This window comes from Heterodontus francisci, chromosome 18 (genome assembly GCF_036365525.1).
Source record: "Heterodontus francisci isolate sHetFra1 chromosome 18, sHetFra1.hap1, whole genome shotgun sequence".
Classification (NCBI taxonomy): domain Eukaryota; kingdom Metazoa; phylum Chordata; class Chondrichthyes; order Heterodontiformes; family Heterodontidae; genus Heterodontus; species Heterodontus francisci.
Genome location: NC_090388.1, coordinates 67,610,069 through 67,630,682, shown reverse-complemented (window position 1 = coordinate 67,630,682; position 20,614 = coordinate 67,610,069). Strand labels below are relative to the sequence as shown.

At 44.2% G+C, this 20,614-nt stretch overlaps 1 protein-coding gene across 1 annotated transcript in view; it reads left to right on the top strand.

Moving 5' to 3' along the window:
- LOC137379356 (metabotropic glutamate receptor 8-like) overlaps positions 1 to 20,614 on the top strand; it is a 390,831-nt gene that overhangs the window by 326,586 nt on the left and 43,631 nt on the right. Inside the window, exons 7-9 of the mRNA XM_068050062.1 lie at positions 1,205 to 1,344; positions 3,693 to 3,695; positions 4,149 to 5,084. Of these exons, the coding sequence (XP_067906163.1) occupies positions 1,205 to 1,344; positions 3,693 to 3,695; positions 4,149 to 5,084 (1,079 nt within the window). The remainder of the gene's footprint in view (positions 1 to 1,204; positions 1,345 to 3,692; positions 3,696 to 4,148; positions 5,085 to 20,614) is intronic.

Here is a 20,614-nt window from a genome sequence, read left to right as displayed (position 1 = left end):
AAGATGCAAATTCATCTTATACCACATTGTACTGTTACGAATGTATTTTCTTTCTTTATATTTTTGTGAGGACTTGTGTTTTAAAATTGTGGAAACGGATTCCTTTGGAGGACTGAAGTGGTTCCATAGATGCTTGACTTTGGGACTTTTAAAGGGTCACTGGAAGGACTTTGGGACTTTGTTTAAAAACACACTTACTGGAAGTCACATGTCTTCAGCTAAGTAAACAGCAGGTGCCTTTTGACTATGGGAGTTGTTTACAGAGAGATGACATGTCAAGATTTATGGTGGTCAAGAGTTGGTTTCAGTTTGAATATTGTTTTGAGTCAGTTGGGTTTGCAGCCTGTTGAGAGAAGCACCCAACTCATCTTTTCTCTATATTCTCCGAAACCCTGAGAATCCAGTGTGCGATAGCTGTAACCCCTGATGCCACATTTCTCCTGGAAAGCCTGCCAGACTAATCTTTGATATCACCTGAAGAGAACTGCTCCAAAAAGATCCCAGTGAAAGCCATCTATGAGTATTTGGGACACCGAAAAAGAGACGACTGATATCTTTCCATATCTTATCCTTTTCCTTCAAGAATTAACAAGTATTTGGCTGAAGTATTTTTTTTTGTCTTTTTTTTTTTGCAAAACGATCCCTGCAGAGAAAATCTCTTTTTTCTTTAACCGGTGTGGGACTGCGTGTGTGAGTATTGGGCTAAGTTAGAACGGAATTTTCATATTTCAATCTGTATGTTAATGCTTTGCATCTTTACTGATTACATCTTGTTTTATAATCAATTGATAGTTTTGTTGTTTATTCGATAAACCTGGTTGGTGGATTTTATTCTGAAATAAAAAAGAGTATATGATTGGCCGTATCAGTAACTGGGTAAACATTTAAATATATGTTGTGACCTGTGGAGAAGTGGAAGTGGGGAAAGACAGTGCGCTCCTCCTGCCTTGGCCGTAACAGTACTTAAAGTAGTATTTGTGACTTTGTATCTATGTGAAACTTATTTCTTATCATATGCCTTTTTTTCTTGCAACTAACTGAAAATGAGTGGAAAAAAATGTTGTGCCAGGTAGCGAGTTTTGATTGTGAGGGCCAGGAGCAGTCCCAGAAGCTCTGGCATTCATTATTAAATGATACACATAGTAGTTTGACTTTAGTTACATTCACTCATGTCTTTCACATGCACTTTGTAACGTTCTTGTAGGAAGTGCTGGGACTCCTGTGACATTTAATGAAAATGGAGATGCTCCTGGACGATACGACATCTACCAGTATCAGGTTGCCAACCTGACCTCTCATGAGTATAAGGTTATCGGACAGTGGACTGATTACCTTCACTTGAATGTAAGTAACAACTTTTTCCTTGCTGTCTACAAATGTAACATATCCAGTGGTGATTCAAATTTGTTTTGGAGATATTTTCCGTTCTCGGGAAGCTAAACTTTTTTTTCAGGGGTTGGGGGGAATGTGTCGTGTGCATCTGATTCAATAAGTGCTAGACAGTGCCAGACCCAGCCAGATATGAAATATTTCTAATATGCTTTATCCATTCCTTGTTGTGTTCAAATTGTGCTTTCATACTCACTGTGATATAACAAGTTTGCTTTTTGGAACATTGGATAATCTGCGTTGTTCTTTCACAAGGAATTCATATTATAGCAATAACTTAATTTGTTGAATAGGGGATATTACGACCATTACCAGCCTCTGAGCTGCTGCTTGCCATTGTGAGTGATGGATGGGTTAGTAATGAGACCCATTGAGACAGTAATGATGTCCATGCACAAAGAAAATTCTGTTATTGCTATTATCACCAATTACTGTGCTGTAATTTTCTACACTCTAACACTGCTTTAAGCCGGTCAGAAAGTTTCTTTGAAATTAATTTAAAACACCCGTTCTGAGATTTCTAATGTCCCATCTGAGTAATAGCTTAATTTTTAAAATTCATTCTTGGGATGTGGACATCGCTAGAAAGGCTGGTAATTTATTGGCCATCCCTAGGTACCCTGAGAAGGTGATGGTAACTGAGTGGCTTGCTAGGCCATTTCAGAGGGCAGTTAAGAGTCAACCACTTTGGTTTGGTTTGGGACTGTAATCACATATAGAAACATAGGAACAGAAGTCGGCCATTTGGTTCTTTGAACCTGCTCCGCCATTCGACAAAATCATCGCTGATCTGGTTGTGGTGTCAATTCCACTTTCCTGTCTGTCCCCCATAACCCTTCACTCCTTTGTCTATCAAAAATCTATCTAACTCGGCCTTGAATAAATTCAATCACCCAGCCTTCACTGCTTTCTGGGGAAGAGAATTCCACAGACTAACGACCCTTTGAGAAAAAAAATTCTCCTCATCTTCGTCTTAAAAGTGAGAAGTCTTATTCTTAAACTGTGTCCCCTAGTTCTAGTCTCCCCCACAAGAGGAAACATCCTCCCGGTATCCACTCTGTCAAGTCCCCTCAGGATCTTGTATGTTTCAATAATATCTACTCTCATTCTTCTAAACTCCAATGGGTATAGGCTCAACCTGTTCAACCTTTCTTCATAAGATAAGCCCTTCATCCCCAGAATTAGTTGAGTGAACCTTCTCTGAACTGCATCTAACACAATTATACCCTTTTTCAAATAAGGAGACCAAAAGTGTACACAGTACTCCAGATGTGGCCTCACCAAGGTCCTGTACAGCTGCAGTAAACATCCCTACTTTTATACTTAATTCCCCTTGTAATAAATGCCAACATTCCACTTGCCTTCCTACTCACTTGCTGTACCTGCATACTAACATTATGTGAATCATGTACAAGGATATCCAGATCCCTCTGTACCACCTAGTTCTGCAATCTCTCTCCATTTGAATAGTTTACAGCTTTTCTATTCTTCCTGCCAAAGTGGACAAGTTCACACTTTCTATCATTATACTCCATCTGCCAAATTTTTGCCCACTCACTTAACCTATCTATATCCTTTTGTAGACTCTTTACCTCCTCTTGACAACTTACTTTCCATTCTATCTTGGTGTCATCGGCAAATTTAGCTACCATACATTCGGTCCCTTCATCCAAGTCATTGATATAAATTGTAAATAGTTGAGACCAGGCCAGATAAGAATGGCAGGTTCTCTTCCTTAAAGTGAACCATTTGGGTTTTTTCCATCAATCCAATAGCTTCATGGTCATGTTTACAGATACACTTTTGTTTCCAGACTTTTTAGTACTCAATTCAAATTCTCACACAGTCATGGTGGGATTTTAACTTGCATTCTCTTGATTACTAGTCTAGTAACATAGCCAGTACGCTGCAGGACATTCCATCATAAAATCTATTATCAGCAAAGTAGTTGAATTAATCATTGTTCCTGGAAAGTTTGAGCCTGTAACCTGCTTTAGAATTAAAAGACGAGAAATGGACGAGCATATTATTACAATTAGAAATGGGGCATAGAAAGGGAAAAAGCAGACAAGCCAACACAATGAGAAACTATCAATGGGAGGATGGTTAAATTTTGTAACAGATCACCTCAGTCAAATGACAGAGAGAAGATATAAGAAACAAAAGATATTGAAGAAACAGAAGATGCATAAAAGCTAATAGTGGAAGACCTGAGTAAAATGGGAGAGATGGAAATAGAAAACCTTGGGATCAGGTTTGCGATTAAGAGATCTGAAATTCAAACAGGATTATGTGAAGTACAGCAGGTCCACCTGGTTCTGAAAAAGAAGGACCGGGTGAACAGAGGGAATGCAGATCCCACCCTACCCCGCTAACCCTCACCAAGCCTGGCCCTGCCTAGCCATCCCCCGCATTGTGATGAAGGATCTCCCCATCTAATATCCTAGCAAAGAAGCTTGCAATAAATCTAGTTGTATTTAAATACTTGAGTCTTACTAGTCCTTTATACTAGCACTGAATCATAGAATATTTCAAGTTGTAGGTTCACACTCACTATTTTCTATTTTTCACCCTTAAATGCATCATTTTCTGCTACAACATTACACTGAAGCAGTTCTTCCAGTTACGAATTTGTTACTAATTATGCAAGAAGCTTATTTTCAAGAGTTCAATGTTTGTTTAAATTTTGTTTAAGTTCTGACCAGTATGGCCAGTAATGTAGTAAACCGTGGAGGGCTCATTCATTTACCTCTCCGTAGGTGAAGAACATGCAGTGGGGCAAAGGAGAGCGCGCCATTCCACAATCAGTCTGCAGCCTGCCATGTAAGTCTGGAGAGAGAAAGAAAACTGTGAAAGGTGTGCCCTGCTGTTGGCATTGTGAGCGCTGTGAAGGCTACCAGTATCAGATCGATGAGACAACTTGTCAAATGTGTCCGTTTAACAGGAAACCAAATGCAAATGGCACAGACTGCCAGCTGATCCCCATAATCAAACTAGAATGGCATTCTCCTTGGGCTATAGTACCCGTCTTCATTGCTATGCTTGGAATCATAGCCACCACGTTTGTTATTACAACCTTTATTCGCCATAACGATACACCAATAGTAAGGGCATCAGGCCGCGAACTAAGCTATGTTTTACTGACTGGAATATTCTTGTGCTATGCTGTAACCTTCCTAATGATTGCAACTCCTGACACAGTTCTTTGCTCTTTCCGACGCATCTTCTTAGGACTGGGCATGTGCATCAGCTATGCAGCACTGCTCACAAAGACTAACAGAATTCACAGAATATTTGAACAAGGTAAGACGTCTGTCTCTGCTCCCAGATTTATCAGCCCAGCTTCCCAGCTGGCAATCACTTTTAGCCTAATCTCTCTGCAGCTTCTGGGAGTCTTTATCTGGTTTGCTGTTGATCCTCCGCACACTATTGTAGACTATGGGGAGCAGCGAACTGTTGATCCAGAAAATGCCAGGGGCATTCTGAAGTGTGACATTTCTGACCTTTCTCTCATCTGTTCCCTGGGATACAGCATTCTGTTGATGGTCACATGCACTGTGTATGCAATTAAAACAAGAGGGGTTCCAGAGACCTTCAATGAAGCCAAACCTATTGGATTTACCATGTACACCACCTGCATAATTTGGTTAGCTTTTATTCCAATATTTTTTGGCACAGCCCAGTCCGCAGAAAAGGTAAGTGATTTTGATTGTCCTCCGCTATACCATAAGTACCAATGCGTCTCATTTAGTGTCTGTGTGAATTCATCTTCATAAGTCTATCTTCGTCTCTCACCATCCAGATGAACAACAATGATAAGCAAAGATTTTCCATTTGTTTTTTATTCTTCATGAAATGTTTAATTATTGTTCCAATTCTATATTTATTACAAATAATTCCGTAAGATGTCCCAATTAAGCTTAAAAGGTTGAGTACGATAGATTCCTGGCTTAAGATGGGTATCCAATTACAAAACTGTCCAAGAAACAGAATCAGTCAACCAAAGAAAAAGAACTTAGTATTTATATGGCCCTTAACTTGCCTCCAGGATTTCCCAAAGTATCTAATAACCAGAGGAAGACTTTAGTTTTTGTAGTGCAGCCTCTCTTGTCATGTAGGCAAGCACAGCAGCCAGTAACAACAACAGCTGCATTTATATGGCAACTTTAATGTAATAAAAACATCCCAAGATGATTCACATGAGCATTATCAGACAAAATCTGACACCGAGTCACATAAAGAGATGTTAGGACAGGTGACCAAAATTTGGATCAGTGGAAATTATAAATGACCAGATGGTCTATTTTTAGCATGGGGATGAATGTTGTCCAGGACTGGGGAAATCTCCCTGCTCTTCTTTGAATATTGCCATTGATCTTTTACCTGTAGCTAATCAGGGCTCTGTTTATTGTATCATCCAAAAGACAGCATCTTTAACAATGCAGCATTCCCTCAGTACCACACTCAGACTGCAGAGCAGTTGAATTGTTCACATGCCCCATAGTGGGGCCTGAACTTCAAACCTACTGACTCAGGTCCAAGAGCACAAGCATTACCAACGGAGCCATTGCCTGCTCATCTTCCGCGGTTATGTTCGCGCCCGGGTGTCCCTGGAGAAGGAGCATGCGGTGTCCGCCGGTATGCTTGAAGCCTTCCGCGACCGGTGGGCACCGCAGGGACTGGAGTGCATTGTCGACGCCGAAAATGGCATTTTAATTTGAGTTTTTGTTTATTTCTGTTTTTAATAAAGTTATTTTAAAAATATAAGTATGTATATAAAGGGGGCCTGAGCAATAAAGGCCCCCTCGACATGAAAAATTTAAAAGGGGCCTGGGGTATAAAGGCCACCTTATAAAAAAGAAGAAAAAAAGGAGCCAAGTTGGCACTGACTATTCAAAACCAATTAACATGCTGCAGCCTTTGGCATTTCTACTAATTTCAATGCCGCTGTCATTTTTAATGATGTTTTGTATTTTGTTTAATTAAAGCATAGTTCTGGTAAAAATCCTCATTGAGCAAATTGTACAAAATATCTGGAGAGCTATTAGAATTTTCTTGGGACAGCCTCAAATTCTTTGGTCTTGATATTAATGTCCTTGCATCCACAAGCTATTTTCCCTCACTGAAGGAGCCTCAAACCTCTCATTGTTGAACTAATCATGTAATTCTCCCCCTGCTGAGTTGGTCTCGGCCCGTCCCTCTCCTGATTATGCTCCCTCCCACGATTATGCTCCCACCCACTTTCAATAACTGCCCAATGTGCTCCACTTGTCATCAGTCCAGATTTTGAGTCAGCAAATGTTGATGTGATGTAATATTGAGTTCTTGCACATGAAGAAACTTTGCATGTTTTCCCTTAAGAGAAAATACAAGTCACTTCTATTGCTGCCTATTATATGGGGCACATTAAACAAATCTGAGTGATTGATCTTCCTATTAGGTAAATGTATGTTATACACAGTAGTAAGCTGGTTTTCTTCACTATTGGGCACTTACACAGCAGGAGTTGGGTGATAATATAACTCTGCCCACTTACATACTTGCTCATCTAGATATATGTAATCATAAGGATGTCTACACTAGAAGTTTTGTCTATTCTCTAAATGGAGAGAAGCTCGCAACCGTGGATGAACAGAGAGATTTAGAGGCCCAAAGTACTAGAATCACTAAAAAGTAGTTGGCAGGTACAAAAAGTAACTTGAAACCCTATTGGAATATTGGCCTTTATTTCAAGAGGGTATAAATACAAAGAGTTGGAATTTATGTTACAGCTGTACAAAGCTCTAGTTAGATCACATTTAGAGTACTGTATTCAGTTCTGGGCAGTGCTCTTCAGGAAGGATATATTGGCTGCAAAGTTGGACTTTATAGTGCTTGAAGTTTCAGCGCTATGGGTGCCATTTTGGTACCAAAAAGGCATCTGCCGCATGCTCGCACCCCTCCAGTGTGGTACACACCGAGGGCCATCTTGGTAAGGACATTAGCATGGGTGTTAGGAATGTGTGGTTCAGAGGAGATTTGCAGGGATGTTGCTTGGACTGGAGAAGTTTGGTTATGAGGAAAGATTGGATGGGCTGGGGTTGTTTTCTTTGCTGTGGAGGAGTCTGGGGGGAGACCTGATTGAGGTGTATGAAAGTATGAGGGGTCTAGTCGCACGGATCAGAAGGCCCTATTCCTTTTGATTGAGTGGTCCATAACCAGGAGGCATAGATTTAGGATAAGAAGTATGGGGTTTAAAGGGGATTCAAGGGGAAATGTTTTCACCCAGAGGATGGTGGGGATCTGGAACTCACTGCCTGACAGTGTGGTAGAGGCAGAAACCCTCAAAATATTTTTAAAAGTACTTAGATATGCACTTGACGTGGCGTAACCTGCAAGGCGATAGACCATGGGCTGGAAAGTGAGATTAAGCTGGATGGCTACTTGTTGGCTGATGTGGACACAGTGGGCCGAATGGCCGCCTTCCATGCTATAAATTTCTATGACTCCATGACTCTAAGTGTGCCGGAAGTATACAGAGTAGCATGTAATGCTGATTTGACTCCAATGCTACCATTTTTGATCTCACTGCCCCAGTTAACACCCTTTCTTAACATTGCACAGTTGAATATGCGTTCAGCAGCAGGAAGGACCCCCTCCCCCCACCCCCAATTGTGCTATTTAAATGGATGATCAACAATTTGCAGGTTAGTTGATGATTAATCTCTACTGGCTCTGTTTGAGTTTATGGAAGTGCTGGGTGTTTTGAGGAGTTGGTTACCATTGGAGAAGTTTGCAGGGAGTGGTACTGTACCTGGAAAGACCTTGGTTGTGACTGCAAGGGTTCTGGCCACATCACTTGTTCCCAGTCATGGGTGCTATAGTTGCAATTCCTCTTGGGTTGGAACATCAGAAGGGGATGGTGCAGAGGCAGCAAAGAAGAGGACAAGGTGCTCACAGAGGGAGGAGGAGGGAGAGAGAAGGACTCTAAGAAGGAGGCCTTAACCAACTGTGATCTTCTGGGAGCATTTCTCTTACCTCCACCTAAGCCAGGAGCAGTGCATGTGTCATCTGTGCTTTAGAAAGGAGATGCTCACAGAACTCTGCCACCTCTTGCAGTCAGACCTGCAATCTCAGAACAAGGCAAGGAAGGCTCTGCCAGTGTGTGAGGGTGACTGTGGCCCTGAATTTCGTCGCATTGGGGTCCTTCAAGACTGGAGCAGGTGACGAGTAAAATCTCCAAGTTTGTCAACTGCTACATAAGGCAGGTGACAAACACTCCTTATGTCAGAAGAGGGGAGGACATTGTGTTCTCTCTTACCAGAGAGAGGCAGGTGGAGCTTGCACGTGGCTTTGCCAGGCTAGCAGGCTTCCCCATTGTGCAGGGTGCCATCGATTGCACACATGGGACTTTGGGGGAGCTGCATCTCAATGTTAAGATGTACCACAACTGCAAAAGTTACCATTTGCTGAATGTACAGTTGGTGTACGACCACATTCAGCATATTATGCTGGTGAATGCCCGCTATCCTGGCAGCAGTCTTGATGCTTTTATTCGGTGCCAGCCCACTGTGCCCTCAATCTTCCAGCCAGCACGTCAAATCAGAGGGTGGCTTCTGGGCAACAAGGATTCTATCTGTTCTACACCTGGCTAATGACTTCCCTTTGCAACCGAACCACATCTGGGTACAATGAGAGCCATGCTACCACAGGAAACATCAAAAAGCAGACATTATTGAGCTGAAGTACCAGTTCTACTGCTTTGATCTCTCTGGAGAAGTGCCAAATGACCTCCTCCTGATGCCAGTCTTCAGACAATTCAATTCACTCCACTTGATATCAAGAAATGGCTGAAGGCACTGGATACAGCAAAGGCTATGGGCCCTGACAACATCCCGGCTTTATTACTGAAGTCTTGTGCTCAGGTCTCGCTGCACCCTTAGCCAAGCTGTTCCAGTGCAGGTACAACATTGGCATCTACCCGACATTGTGGAAATTTTTTTTTTTTATTTGTTCATGGGATGTGGGCATCGCTGGCCAGGCCAGCATTTATTGCCCATCCCTAATTGCCCTTGAGAAGGTGGTGGTGAGCTGCCTTCTTGAACCGCTGCAGTCCATGTGGGGTAGGTACACCCACAGTGCTGTTAGGAAGGGAGTTCCAGGATTTTGACCCAGCGACAGTGAAGGAATGGCGATATAGTTCTAAGTCAGGATGGTGTGTGACCTGGAGGGGAACTTGCAGGTGGTGATGTTCCCATGCATTTTCTGCCCTTGTCCTTCTAGTTGGTAGAGGTCGTGGGTTTGGAAGGTGCTGTCTAATGAGCCTTGGTGCATTGCTGCAGTGCAACTTGTAGATGGTACACACTGCTGCCACTGTGCATCGGTGGTGGAGAATGTGAATGTTTGTAGATGGGGTGCCAATCAAGCGGGCTGCTTTGTCCTGGATGGTGTCGAGCTTCTTGAGTATTGTTGGAGCTGCACCCATCCAGGCAAGTGGAGAGTATTCCATCACACTCCTGACTTGTACCTTGTAGATGGTGGACAGGCTTTGGGGAGTCAGGAGGTGAGTTACTTGCCGCAGGATTCCTAGCCTCTGACATGCTCTTGTAGCCACGGTATTTATATGGCTACTCCAGTTCAGTTTCTGGTCAATGGTAGCCCCTAGGATATTGATAGTCGGGGATCCAGCGATGGTAATGCCATTGAATGTCAAGGGGAGATGGTTAGATTCTCTCTTGTTGGAGATGGTCATTGCCAGGCACTTGTGTGGCGTGAATGTTACTTGCCACTTCTCAGCCCAAACCTGGATATTGTCCAGGTCTTGCTGCATTTCTACACGGACTGCTTCAGTATCTGAGGTGTCACGAATGGTGCTGAACATTGTGCAATCATCAGCGAACATCCCCACTTCTGACCTTATGATTGAAGGAAGCTCATTGATGAAGCAGCTGAAGATGGCTGGGCGTAGGACACTACCCTGCGAAACTCCTGCAGTAATGTCCTGGAGCTTAGATGATTGACCTCCAACAACCACAACCATCTTCCTTTGCGCTAGGTATGACTCCAGCCAGCAGAGGGTTTTCCCCCGATTCCCATTGACCTCAGTTTAGCTCGGGTTCCTTGATACCAAACTCGGTCAAATGCTGCCTTGATGTCAAGGGCAGTCACTCTCACCTCCCCTCTTGAGTTCAGCTCTTTTGTCCATGTTTGAACCAAGGCTGTAATGATGTCAGGAGCTGAGTAGCCCTGGCAGGCCCCAAATTACCCAGCTGTGTCCTGTCTACATAAAGCAGGGCATGCCCTATCCAGCCAATTACTGCCCCATCAGTCTAATGTCAATCATCAACAAAGTGATGGAAGGTGTCATTGACAGTGTTATCAAGCAGCACTTAATCAGCAATAACATGCAGACAAATGCTCCATTTGGGTTCTGCCAGGGCCACTCAGCTCCAGACCTCATTACAGCCTTGGTCCAAACATGAACAAAAGAGCTGAATTCCAGTGGTGAGGTGAGAGTGACTTCCCTTGACAACAAGGCAGCATTTGACTGAGTGTGGCATCAAGGAGCCCTAGCAAAATTCAAGTCAATGAGATTCAGGGGGAAAACTCTCCACTGTTTGGAGTCATTCCAAACACAAAGAAAGATGATTGTGGTTGTTGGATGCCAATCATCTTGGCCCCAGGACATCACTGCAGGAATTCTTCAGGGTAGTATCCAAGGCCCAATCACCTTCAGCTGCTTCATTAATGACCTTTTCTCCATCATAAGGTCAGAAGTGGGATTTTCACTGATGATTGCACAGTGTTCAATACCAGTCGCAACTCCTCAGTTGTACCCGCATGCAGCAAGACCTGGACAACATTCAGGTTTGGGCTGATAAGTGGTAAGTAACATTTGCACCACACATGTGCCAGGCAATGACGATCTGTAACAGGAGAGAATCTAACTATCTCCCCTGAACATTCAATGTCATTATGATTGCTGAATCCCCCACTATCAACATCCTGGGGGTTACCATTGACTACCAACTTAAGTGGACCAGCCATATAAATACCGTGGCTACAAGAGCAAGTCAGAGTCTGGGAATTCTGCAGCAAATAACTCACCTCCTGACTCTCTGAAGCCTGTCCACCATCTACAAGGCACAGTCACGAATGTAATGGAATCCTCCCCACTTGCCTGGATGAGTGCAGCTCCAACAACACTCAAAGAGCTCAACACTGTCCAAGATAATGCAGCCTGCTTGTTCAGCACCCCATCCACCACCTTAAATATTCATTCCCTCCACCATCAGCGCAAAGTGGCAGCAGTGTGTACCATCTACTAAATGCACGATGACAACTTGCCAACCCTCCTTCGACAGCACCTTCCAAACCCATTCTACCACCTTGAAGAACAAGAACAGCAGGCGTATGGGAACACCACCACCTGTAAGTTCCCCTCCAAGCCACACACCATCCTGACTTGGAACTATATTGTTGTTCTTTCACTGTCGTTGGGTCAAAAACCTGGAACTCCCTCCCGAACAGCACTACGGGTGTATCTATACCACATGGACTGCATTGGTTCAAGAAGGCAGCTCCCCACCACTTTCTCAAGGGCGATTAGGGATGGGCCACAAATGCTGGCATTGCCAACGACACTCACATCACAAGAACGAGTAAATAACATTTTTAAAAAGGAGTACTGGTATCCGCAGTCATGATGTCATGCAGGCTCAGACTGCTGCCAACAAGCTGAGATTTCATGACCTCTGTTTGAGCGTCCACTGCTGCACTCAGATGTTGGGTGGCTTGTGCTGTGCTGGAAGCTCAGACATCTGCCATTCAATGGTACATCATGGTCAGCTCCACACATGTTCTCATGGAGTTCACGAGGACTTCCACGCTGGAAAGGATGGACTTCAAGCTCTGTGCTAAGCTGTATGCCAGGTTGGAGCAGGCCTCCTCCATGCTGCTTGACAGTTACAGCAGGTTTTCTGGAAGGCCTGCCAATAAACCAAGAATTTCTATGTGCATAACCGTCAGCCTTTTTCTGCCCCATTGAAATTCTTTAACCGAACCTTCTGCAGCAGAACTTGTGTACAACCTTGTCCTCCAGGAAGCTGGCCCCTGAATATCCTTTCTCCTTGCCCCGGCTGCAGGCCACTTCTGCCCGGTGACTCGCCATATGCAGATCCTTCTTCTACGCTAACCTCTAAGGTTTGTGCAGTAACAGTGTCTGAGCTGGTGGTGGCAAGTGTGAGATCAAGTGACAGGGTTTGTTCATCATCTGTGTCCTACTCCTTTGGGCCTTCATGCTCTCGCAACACTGCCTGGCCAACTGGCAGTTCTTCGGTACCTGAAAAGAGAAAGGCACAAGGTTTGGGTTAGGGTTGTGGTTGGGGTAAGGGGAGGTGGGGAAAAAAGAGTTTCTTGCTTATACCATCTGCAGTTTGAAAACCAGAAGAGATTGTGGGATGAGTGGGATGTGAGAAGGTGGATTGGTTAGGAATATGCTGTCATCTTGAATGATCTCAGCCCCACCAATAGCCGTGGACTCAGCAATGGTCGATCCAGCTATGGGGTCCACTATTTCCTTCAAGGGAATGAGAATTCCTTGTCCTGGAAGAGAAAGGGAGGTTGTTAGTGAGTGTGGTGTAATATGTTTGGGTGATGTGCCTGTCATAGTTGAATAGCTGACAGTTCATGCTGTGAGATGTGGGTGTGAAGTTTGTGGCAATGTTGTGTGTCAGAATGAAGTGAAGCTGTGAATGTGAGATATAAAGAAAAATTTGCATTTATATCGCACCTTTCACAATCTCAGGACGTCTCAAAGCACTTTATAGCCAATGAAGTACTTTTGATGGGGAGGTCATTGATGAAGCAGATGGTTGGGCCTAGAACACTACCCTGAGGAACTCCTGCAGTGATGTCCTGTGCTGAGCTGATTGTCCTAGGCCCAACCATCTTCAGCTGCTTCATCAATGACCTTCCTTCCAACATAAGGTCAGAAGTGGGGATGTATGCTGATGATTGCACGATGTTCAGCACCATTCGTGACTCCTCAGATAAGAAGCAGCCCATGTCCAGATGCAGCAATACCTGGACAACATCTAGGCTTGGGCTGATAAGTGGCAAGTAACATTCACGCCACACAAGTGCCAGGCAATGACCATCTCAAACAAGAGAGAATTAAACCATCTCCCCTTGTGTGTACATCTACAAGATGCATTAGGACAAACCCACAACCATCTTCCTTGGTGCTAGGTATGACTGCATCCAGTGGAGAGTTTTTCCCTTGGTTCTCATTGACTTCAGTTTGGCTAAGGCTTTTTTTTTTACAGATACAGCACTGAAACAGGCCCTTTGGCCCACCGAGTCTGTGCCGACCAAGAACCACCCATTTATACTAACCCTACAGTAATCCCATATTCCCTACCTACACTAGGGGCAATTTACAATGGCCAATTTACCTATCACCTGCAAGTCTTTGGCGGTGGGAGGAAACCGGAGCACCCAGGGAAAACCCACGCGGTCACGGGGAGAACCTGCCGACTCCGCACAGGCAGTACCCAGAATTGAACCCAGGTCTCTGGAGCTGTGAGGCTGCGGTGCTAACCACTGCTCCACTGTGCCGCCCCGTCTGGAAGCCATACTTGGTCAAAGGCAGTCACTCTCACCTCACCTCTTGAGTTCAGCTCTTTCATTCATGTTTTAGTTTAGAGATACAGCACTGAAACAGGCCCTTCGGCCCACCGAGTCTGTGCCGACCATCAACCACCCATTTATACTAATCCTACACTAATCCCACATTCCTACCACATCCCCACCTGTCCCTATATTTCCCTACCACCTACCTATACTAGGGGTAATTTATAATGGCCAATTAACCTATCAACCTGCAAGTCTTTGGCATGTGGGAGGAAACCGGAGCACCCTGAGTAAACCCACGCAGACACAGGGAGAACTTGCAAACTCCACACAGGCAGTACCAAGAATTGAACCCGGGTCGCTGGAGCTGTGAGGCTGCGGTGCTAACCACTGCGCCACTGTGCCGCCCATGTTTGGACCAAGGCTGTAATGAGGTCAGGAGCCATGTGGCTCTGGCGGAACTCAATCTGAGCATCGGTGAGTAGTTTATTGATGTCTATGTGGCGCTTGATAACACTGCCGACAACACCTTCCATCACTTTTCTGATGACCGGGACTAGACTGATGGGGCGGTAATTGGCCAGATTGGATTTTTTAAATTCATTCATGGGATGTGGGCGTCGCTGGCTAGGCCAGCATTTATTGCCCAAGCCTAATTGCCCTTGAGACGGTGGTGGTGAGCTGCCTTCTTGAACCGCTGCAGTCCATGTGGTGTGGGTACGCCCACAGTGCTGTTAGGAAGGGAGTTCCAGGATTTTGACAGTGAAGGAACAGCGATATATTTCCAAGTCAGGATGGTGTGTGGCTTGGAGGGGAACTTGCAAGTGGTGCTGTTCCCACGCATCTGCTGCCCTTGTCCTTCTAGGTGGTAGAAGTCACTGATTTGTAAGGTGCTGTTGAAGGAGCTCTGGTAATTCGCTGCAGTGCGTCTTGTAGATGGTACACACTGCAGCCACTGTGCATCAGTGGTGGAGGAAGTGAATGTTGAAGTTGGTGGGTGGGGTGCCAATCAAGCAAGCTGCTTTGTCCTGGATGGTGTCGAGCTTCTTGAGTGTTGTTGGAGCTCCACCCATCCAGGCAAGTGGAGAATATTCCATCACACTCCTGACTTGTGCCTTGTAGATAGTGGACAGGCATTGGGGAGTCAGGAGGTGAGTTACTCGCTGCAGAATTTCCAGCCTCTGACCTGCTCTTGTAGCCACAGCATTTATGTGGCTGATCCAGTCCATTTTCTGGTCAATGGTAACCCCCAGGATGTTGATAGTGGGGGATTCATCAATGATAATGCCATTGAATGTCAAGGAGAGATAGTCATTGCCTGACACTTGTGTGGCACGAATGTTACTTGCCACTTTTCAGTCCAAGCCTGGATGTTTTCTGGGTCTTGCTGCATCTGGACATGGGCTGCTTCTTATCTGAAGACTCGTGAATGGTGCTGAACATTGTGCAATCATTAGTGAACATCCCCACTTCTGACCTTCTGATGGAGGGAAGGTCATTGATAAAGCAGCTGAAGATGGCTGGGCCTAGGATACTACCCTGAGGAACTCCTGCATTGATGTCCTGGGACAGAGATGATTGACCTCCAACAAGTACAATCATCTTCCTGTGTGCTAGGTATGACTCCAACCAGCGGAGAGTTTTCCCCCAATTCCCATTGACTGCAGTTTTGCTAGGTCTCCTGTTTTGGTGATTTGTTTTATTCATTCATGGGATATGGGCATCGCTGGCAAGGACAGTATTTATTGCCCATCCCTAATTGCCCTTGTGAAGATAGTGGTGAGCTGCCTTCTTGAACTGCTGCAGTCCTTTTTGTGGATGGAACATACCTGGGCTTGGCTAGGGGCACGGCTAGTTCTGCAGCACAAGCCTTCAGTACTATAGCCGGGATGTTGTCAGGATCCATAGCCTTTGCAGTATCCAGTGCCTTCAGCCATTTCTTGATATCACATGGAGTGAATTGGATTGGCTAAACACTGGCATTTGTGATGCTGGTGACCTCTGGACATCATGGGGTCACAGAATCAATGTTGAGGACTCCCAGGCAACTCTGTCTCGACTGTATACCACTGTGCTGCCACATCTAGTGGCACTGTCCTGCCGGTGGGACAAGACATACCCAGGAATGATGATGGTGGTGTCTGGAACATTGGATGTAAGATATGTTTCTGTGAGTATGACTATGTCAGTCTGTTGCAGACTAGTCTGTGGGACAGCTCTCTCAATTTTGACACAATCCTCCAGATGTTCGTAAAGAGGACTTTGCAGGGTCCACAGGGCTGGGTTTGCCGTTGTCGTTTCCAATGCCTAGGCCGATGCCGGGTGTTCGGTCCAGTCCAAGGGATAATATTTCCTGGGACATCAGGAATAACTCCCCTGCTCGTCTTTGAAATAGTGCCATGGGGCATGTTACGTCTACCTTAGAAAGCAGACAGGGCCTCACTTTAATATATCATTTGAAAGATGGCACCTCCAACAATGCAGCACTCCCTCAGTACTCTACTGGTGTGTCAGCCTAGATTTTTGTGCTGAAATGTCTGAAGTGGGATTTGAACCTTCTGACTTGGAGGTGAGAGTGCTACCAACTGAGCTGTGACACAAAAATAAATGGTGCTTGATAGAAAATATTTACAATATGAGTCTAGGGGGCCATAGTGAATTGAGCAATGTGTAAGGCTAGTGTTTTAGTTCTAAGGATATGGCATTTGAAATTAATTCACCTGACCTTGACCATTTGTGTGTGCTCATTAAACTTCTTGCGGCATGGCATTCAGGTCCTCAGGGCAACACTGTTCGCATTGACCTCTGTGACAATCTGCTCTCATTCCCTTCTATCTGGTGGGCCTCCTGGCACTGTGCGGACACAGGACATCCCTCCTCCAGCCCACCTCTTGCACCAGGGCCTCAAGTGCTGCATCAGAAAATCCAGACGCCCTCCCTCTGCCATGTTGTGCCATCTTCACTCTTCCTGTCTCACACTCTTCTACAACAACGTTTAGTACTTGCAGCAGACCCAATGCACCTCCCCTTTAAGAGGTACAGGCTAGCTTTAAGTGGCGCTAGCCTCGCACAAACTTGGCTGCAAGCCTCAGCAGGAAATCCACTAAACAGCACATTTAGCGCTGGGTTGCACACTGCTACCATTTAAATTAGAAGGCAACACAAAGTTTGCTTGCTTTGCTTGCAAAGTTTCCTGCATTACTTTGAATAGGCATGAGTCAATCGCATATCACGATCCCTGTGCCCGTTTTTGAGGGCTGCTGGAATTTTATTTCCCATTGGCTTTGGAGGGATTGCAGTACAGATTCACCAAAATGATACTGGGCTTTAAGGTTTATATTGTGTGGGCAGTTAAGGCTTGTATTCCCTTGAATAGAGAGGATTAGGTGATGATCTAATTGAGACTGCCAAAGTTATTTGGCGGAATGCCTCATCACCAGAACTTTCAAACAAGCACCAAGATGTAGTTTGGCTGGTGGTGAGAAGGGCCCTCCCTGTCAGATCCTTCCTGCACGCCCGAAGTCTCGCCCCCTCCGCGCAATGCCCCCGCGGTGGCTGTGGTGGGGAAGAGACGGTTGCCCACCTCCTCCTGGAATGTGTCTTTGCAAAGCAGGCGTGGAAAGAGATGCAGTGGTTTTTGTCGAGGTTCATCCCAAGCAGCTCTGTAACACAGGAGTCTGTGCTCTACGGGCTGTTCCCAGGGACGCACTCTGAGACAAACATCAACTGCTGCTGGAGGACTATCAATTCGGTGAAAGATGCCCTTTGGTCTGCCCAAAACCTGCTGGTCTTCCAGCGCAAAGAGTTGTCCACCACCGAATGTTGCAGACTGGCACATTCCAAGGTCCAGGACTACGTGCTGAGGGACGCACTAAAGCTTGGGGTAGCCGCAGCAAAGGCTCAATGGGGAAAGACCACTGTGTAAGGTCCCCCCACCAAAGTGAACTGAGGGGCTGGATCCATGGGAAACCCCTCGAACTGTATTGGGAAAATGTTCATTTGCTGTAAATGTAAAAATGTAATTGGCATGACAAATGTGAAATGGAAGGGTTGTGAGGCAACTCATGACTGTATTGGAGGAAACTGATCTCCCTTGCAATGTTTGTATTTTTTGGTGCTGTTTGAAACTGTTTGGCAATGTAATTTTCACAGATTTTTATGAATAAAGTATATTTTGGAAATAAAAAAAAAATTGAGGTGCTTAGGGTGATTAAATGCTTTGATAGGGTAGTTAGAGAGAAGCTATATCCTCTGATGGGGCAGTCAAGAATAAAGGGGCATAAACTTAAAATTAGAGCTAGGCTGTTCAGTGATGATATCAGAAAGCACTTCTTCACACAAAGGATCATGGAAATCTTGAAACTTTCGCTCAAAAAGTTGTTGAGGCATGGTTAATTGAAAACTTTAAAATTGAGATCGATAGATTTTTGTTAGGCAAGGATGTTAAGGGTTACGGAACCAAGACAGGTAGATGGAATTAAGATGCAGATCAGGCATCATCTAATTGAATGGTGGAAGAGGCTGAAGGGGCAGAATGGAATACTTCTGCTCCTATGTTGCCACCTTGTAATTTACTGTCACACTTCACCCTAATTAAAGATTTAATATAATGTAGGCAATCAGTGATAATTGCCAGCTAATTCTGCAAGCTACATCCCCTCAGACATTCTTCATCCATTTAACCTTTAGGCAGAAATTTGGATGGTAACTGAGATGTGAAGAGACTGGACTGGAATTTAGAATTTAATTGGTAAGATCAGGATCTATTTTCTTGTAATCGAACTGTCAGAGTAAGGTCATCTCTGCCAGTTCTTTCCTTAGCCTAGTCAGGGGTTTATGGCCCTTGGTTAAATTGCTTGGTCCTTGTTTAGCCACATGTGACTATGCTTTTCTCACGATCTTACCGGTTACCTCTGAGATGAGTTGCTTAAATGCACTTTAAATAATTAGCATTCTGATTCGCATTTCTTATTTTTATTATGGCTTCTCACACTCACCTTTCACCAATGACCTAGATATAAACAATGGGTAGTTGCTGGGAACAAATGGTCAAGACATTATCAGCACCTTTGTTTTCATTTTGTGGCCTCTGGTATTTGCATTAAGTGTGAGATTTTAAAGTGTACTGCACATTGACAATGTTGCATAGTTTCATTAGCACAACAATTGTGATATCCTGCAGCCAACTTCAGTCCTTGATATTAAATAACTAATTACTGTCTCATGGCAACAGGTGTAAAGTGGAGTTAAGCAAGCATCCTTGCAGGGCCATTCCTATCCCTTGTTTAATTTTGATCACAGTCCAGACTGCTCAGGCTCACTCTGTAAAACAAGAACTCGAATTGTGCCAGCCTACTCAGTGAGCCATGAAACAGAATTGTGTGCAACCTGTCTCAATCCATTTTACTCGGTGCACAGCAGTAATCCACAATGGCAATTAAGATAGCTAAAGTATAAGCTAAATCCAGACAAACATGGAAATCACTTATGACATAGTGGTAAAAAGGCTGATGGGTGACCTAATAGATGTCTTTACAATTATGAAGGTACTTCATAGGGTAGATGTAGACAAAATGTTTCTGCTTATGGGAGAGTCCAATATTAGGTTATAAATATAAGATACTAGTAGATATCATAAGGACTTCAGGAAAAAAAAACTCTTTACCCAGAGAGTGGTTAGTAGGTGAAACTTGCTATCACATGAAAAGGTTGAGACAAATGTCATGGATGCATTTAAGGGGAATCCAAATAAGTATATGAGGGAGAAAGGAATAGAAGATTTTGCTAATATGGTGAGATAAATAAAGTGGGAGAAAGCTTGTCTGGAGCACAAACACTAGCATAGACCAGTTGTGCCTGTTTCTCTGCTGTAATTTCTATGTAATTCAATGTAATGGTACAAACAGAACGTAGCATATTGAATTATTTGATGCAATTTTTGTTCCACTTATGAGTTATTGTGAAGAGCCTCACTCATGGAATAAAAATACTTTATATTATAATGCAAGTCCTTATATTTGCTTGGTAAGTGTTACCAGTATTACTTTAAGCCTTTAACACACTCATTAACAGAGGGATGAGCAGAAATATGAACTATGTGTTGTTGAGTATCTACTGCCAAAAATATAACAGGTATATTATTGAACCCCAAAGCTACAACCTTGATTTCTGATTGCAATTACTTGACTTCCTTTTGCAACCAGAGGTTTATGTTGGATGGAGTAATGTGACAAAAGAAATAATTCAGAGTTGAAAGTAGGGGGTCAATAAAAATAAATTTATACATGCACTTTTCAGCATCTCGGGACGCTTTCACGAATTTCAAAAGTGCTTTACAGCCAATTACATACTTTTGAAGTGCAGTCACTGTTGTAATGCCAATTTAGGTGCAACAAAATCCCACAAACAACAATGTGATAATGACCAGATAATCCGTTTTAGTAGGTAGTTTGAGGGATAAATATTGGCCAGGAGAACTCCCTGGCTTTTCAAAATAGTCTTATGGGATCTTTTACACCCACCTGAGAGGGCAGACAGGCCATCGATTTAATGTCTCATCTGAAAGATGGCACCTCCAACAATGCAGCACTCCCTCAGCACTGGAGCATTGGCC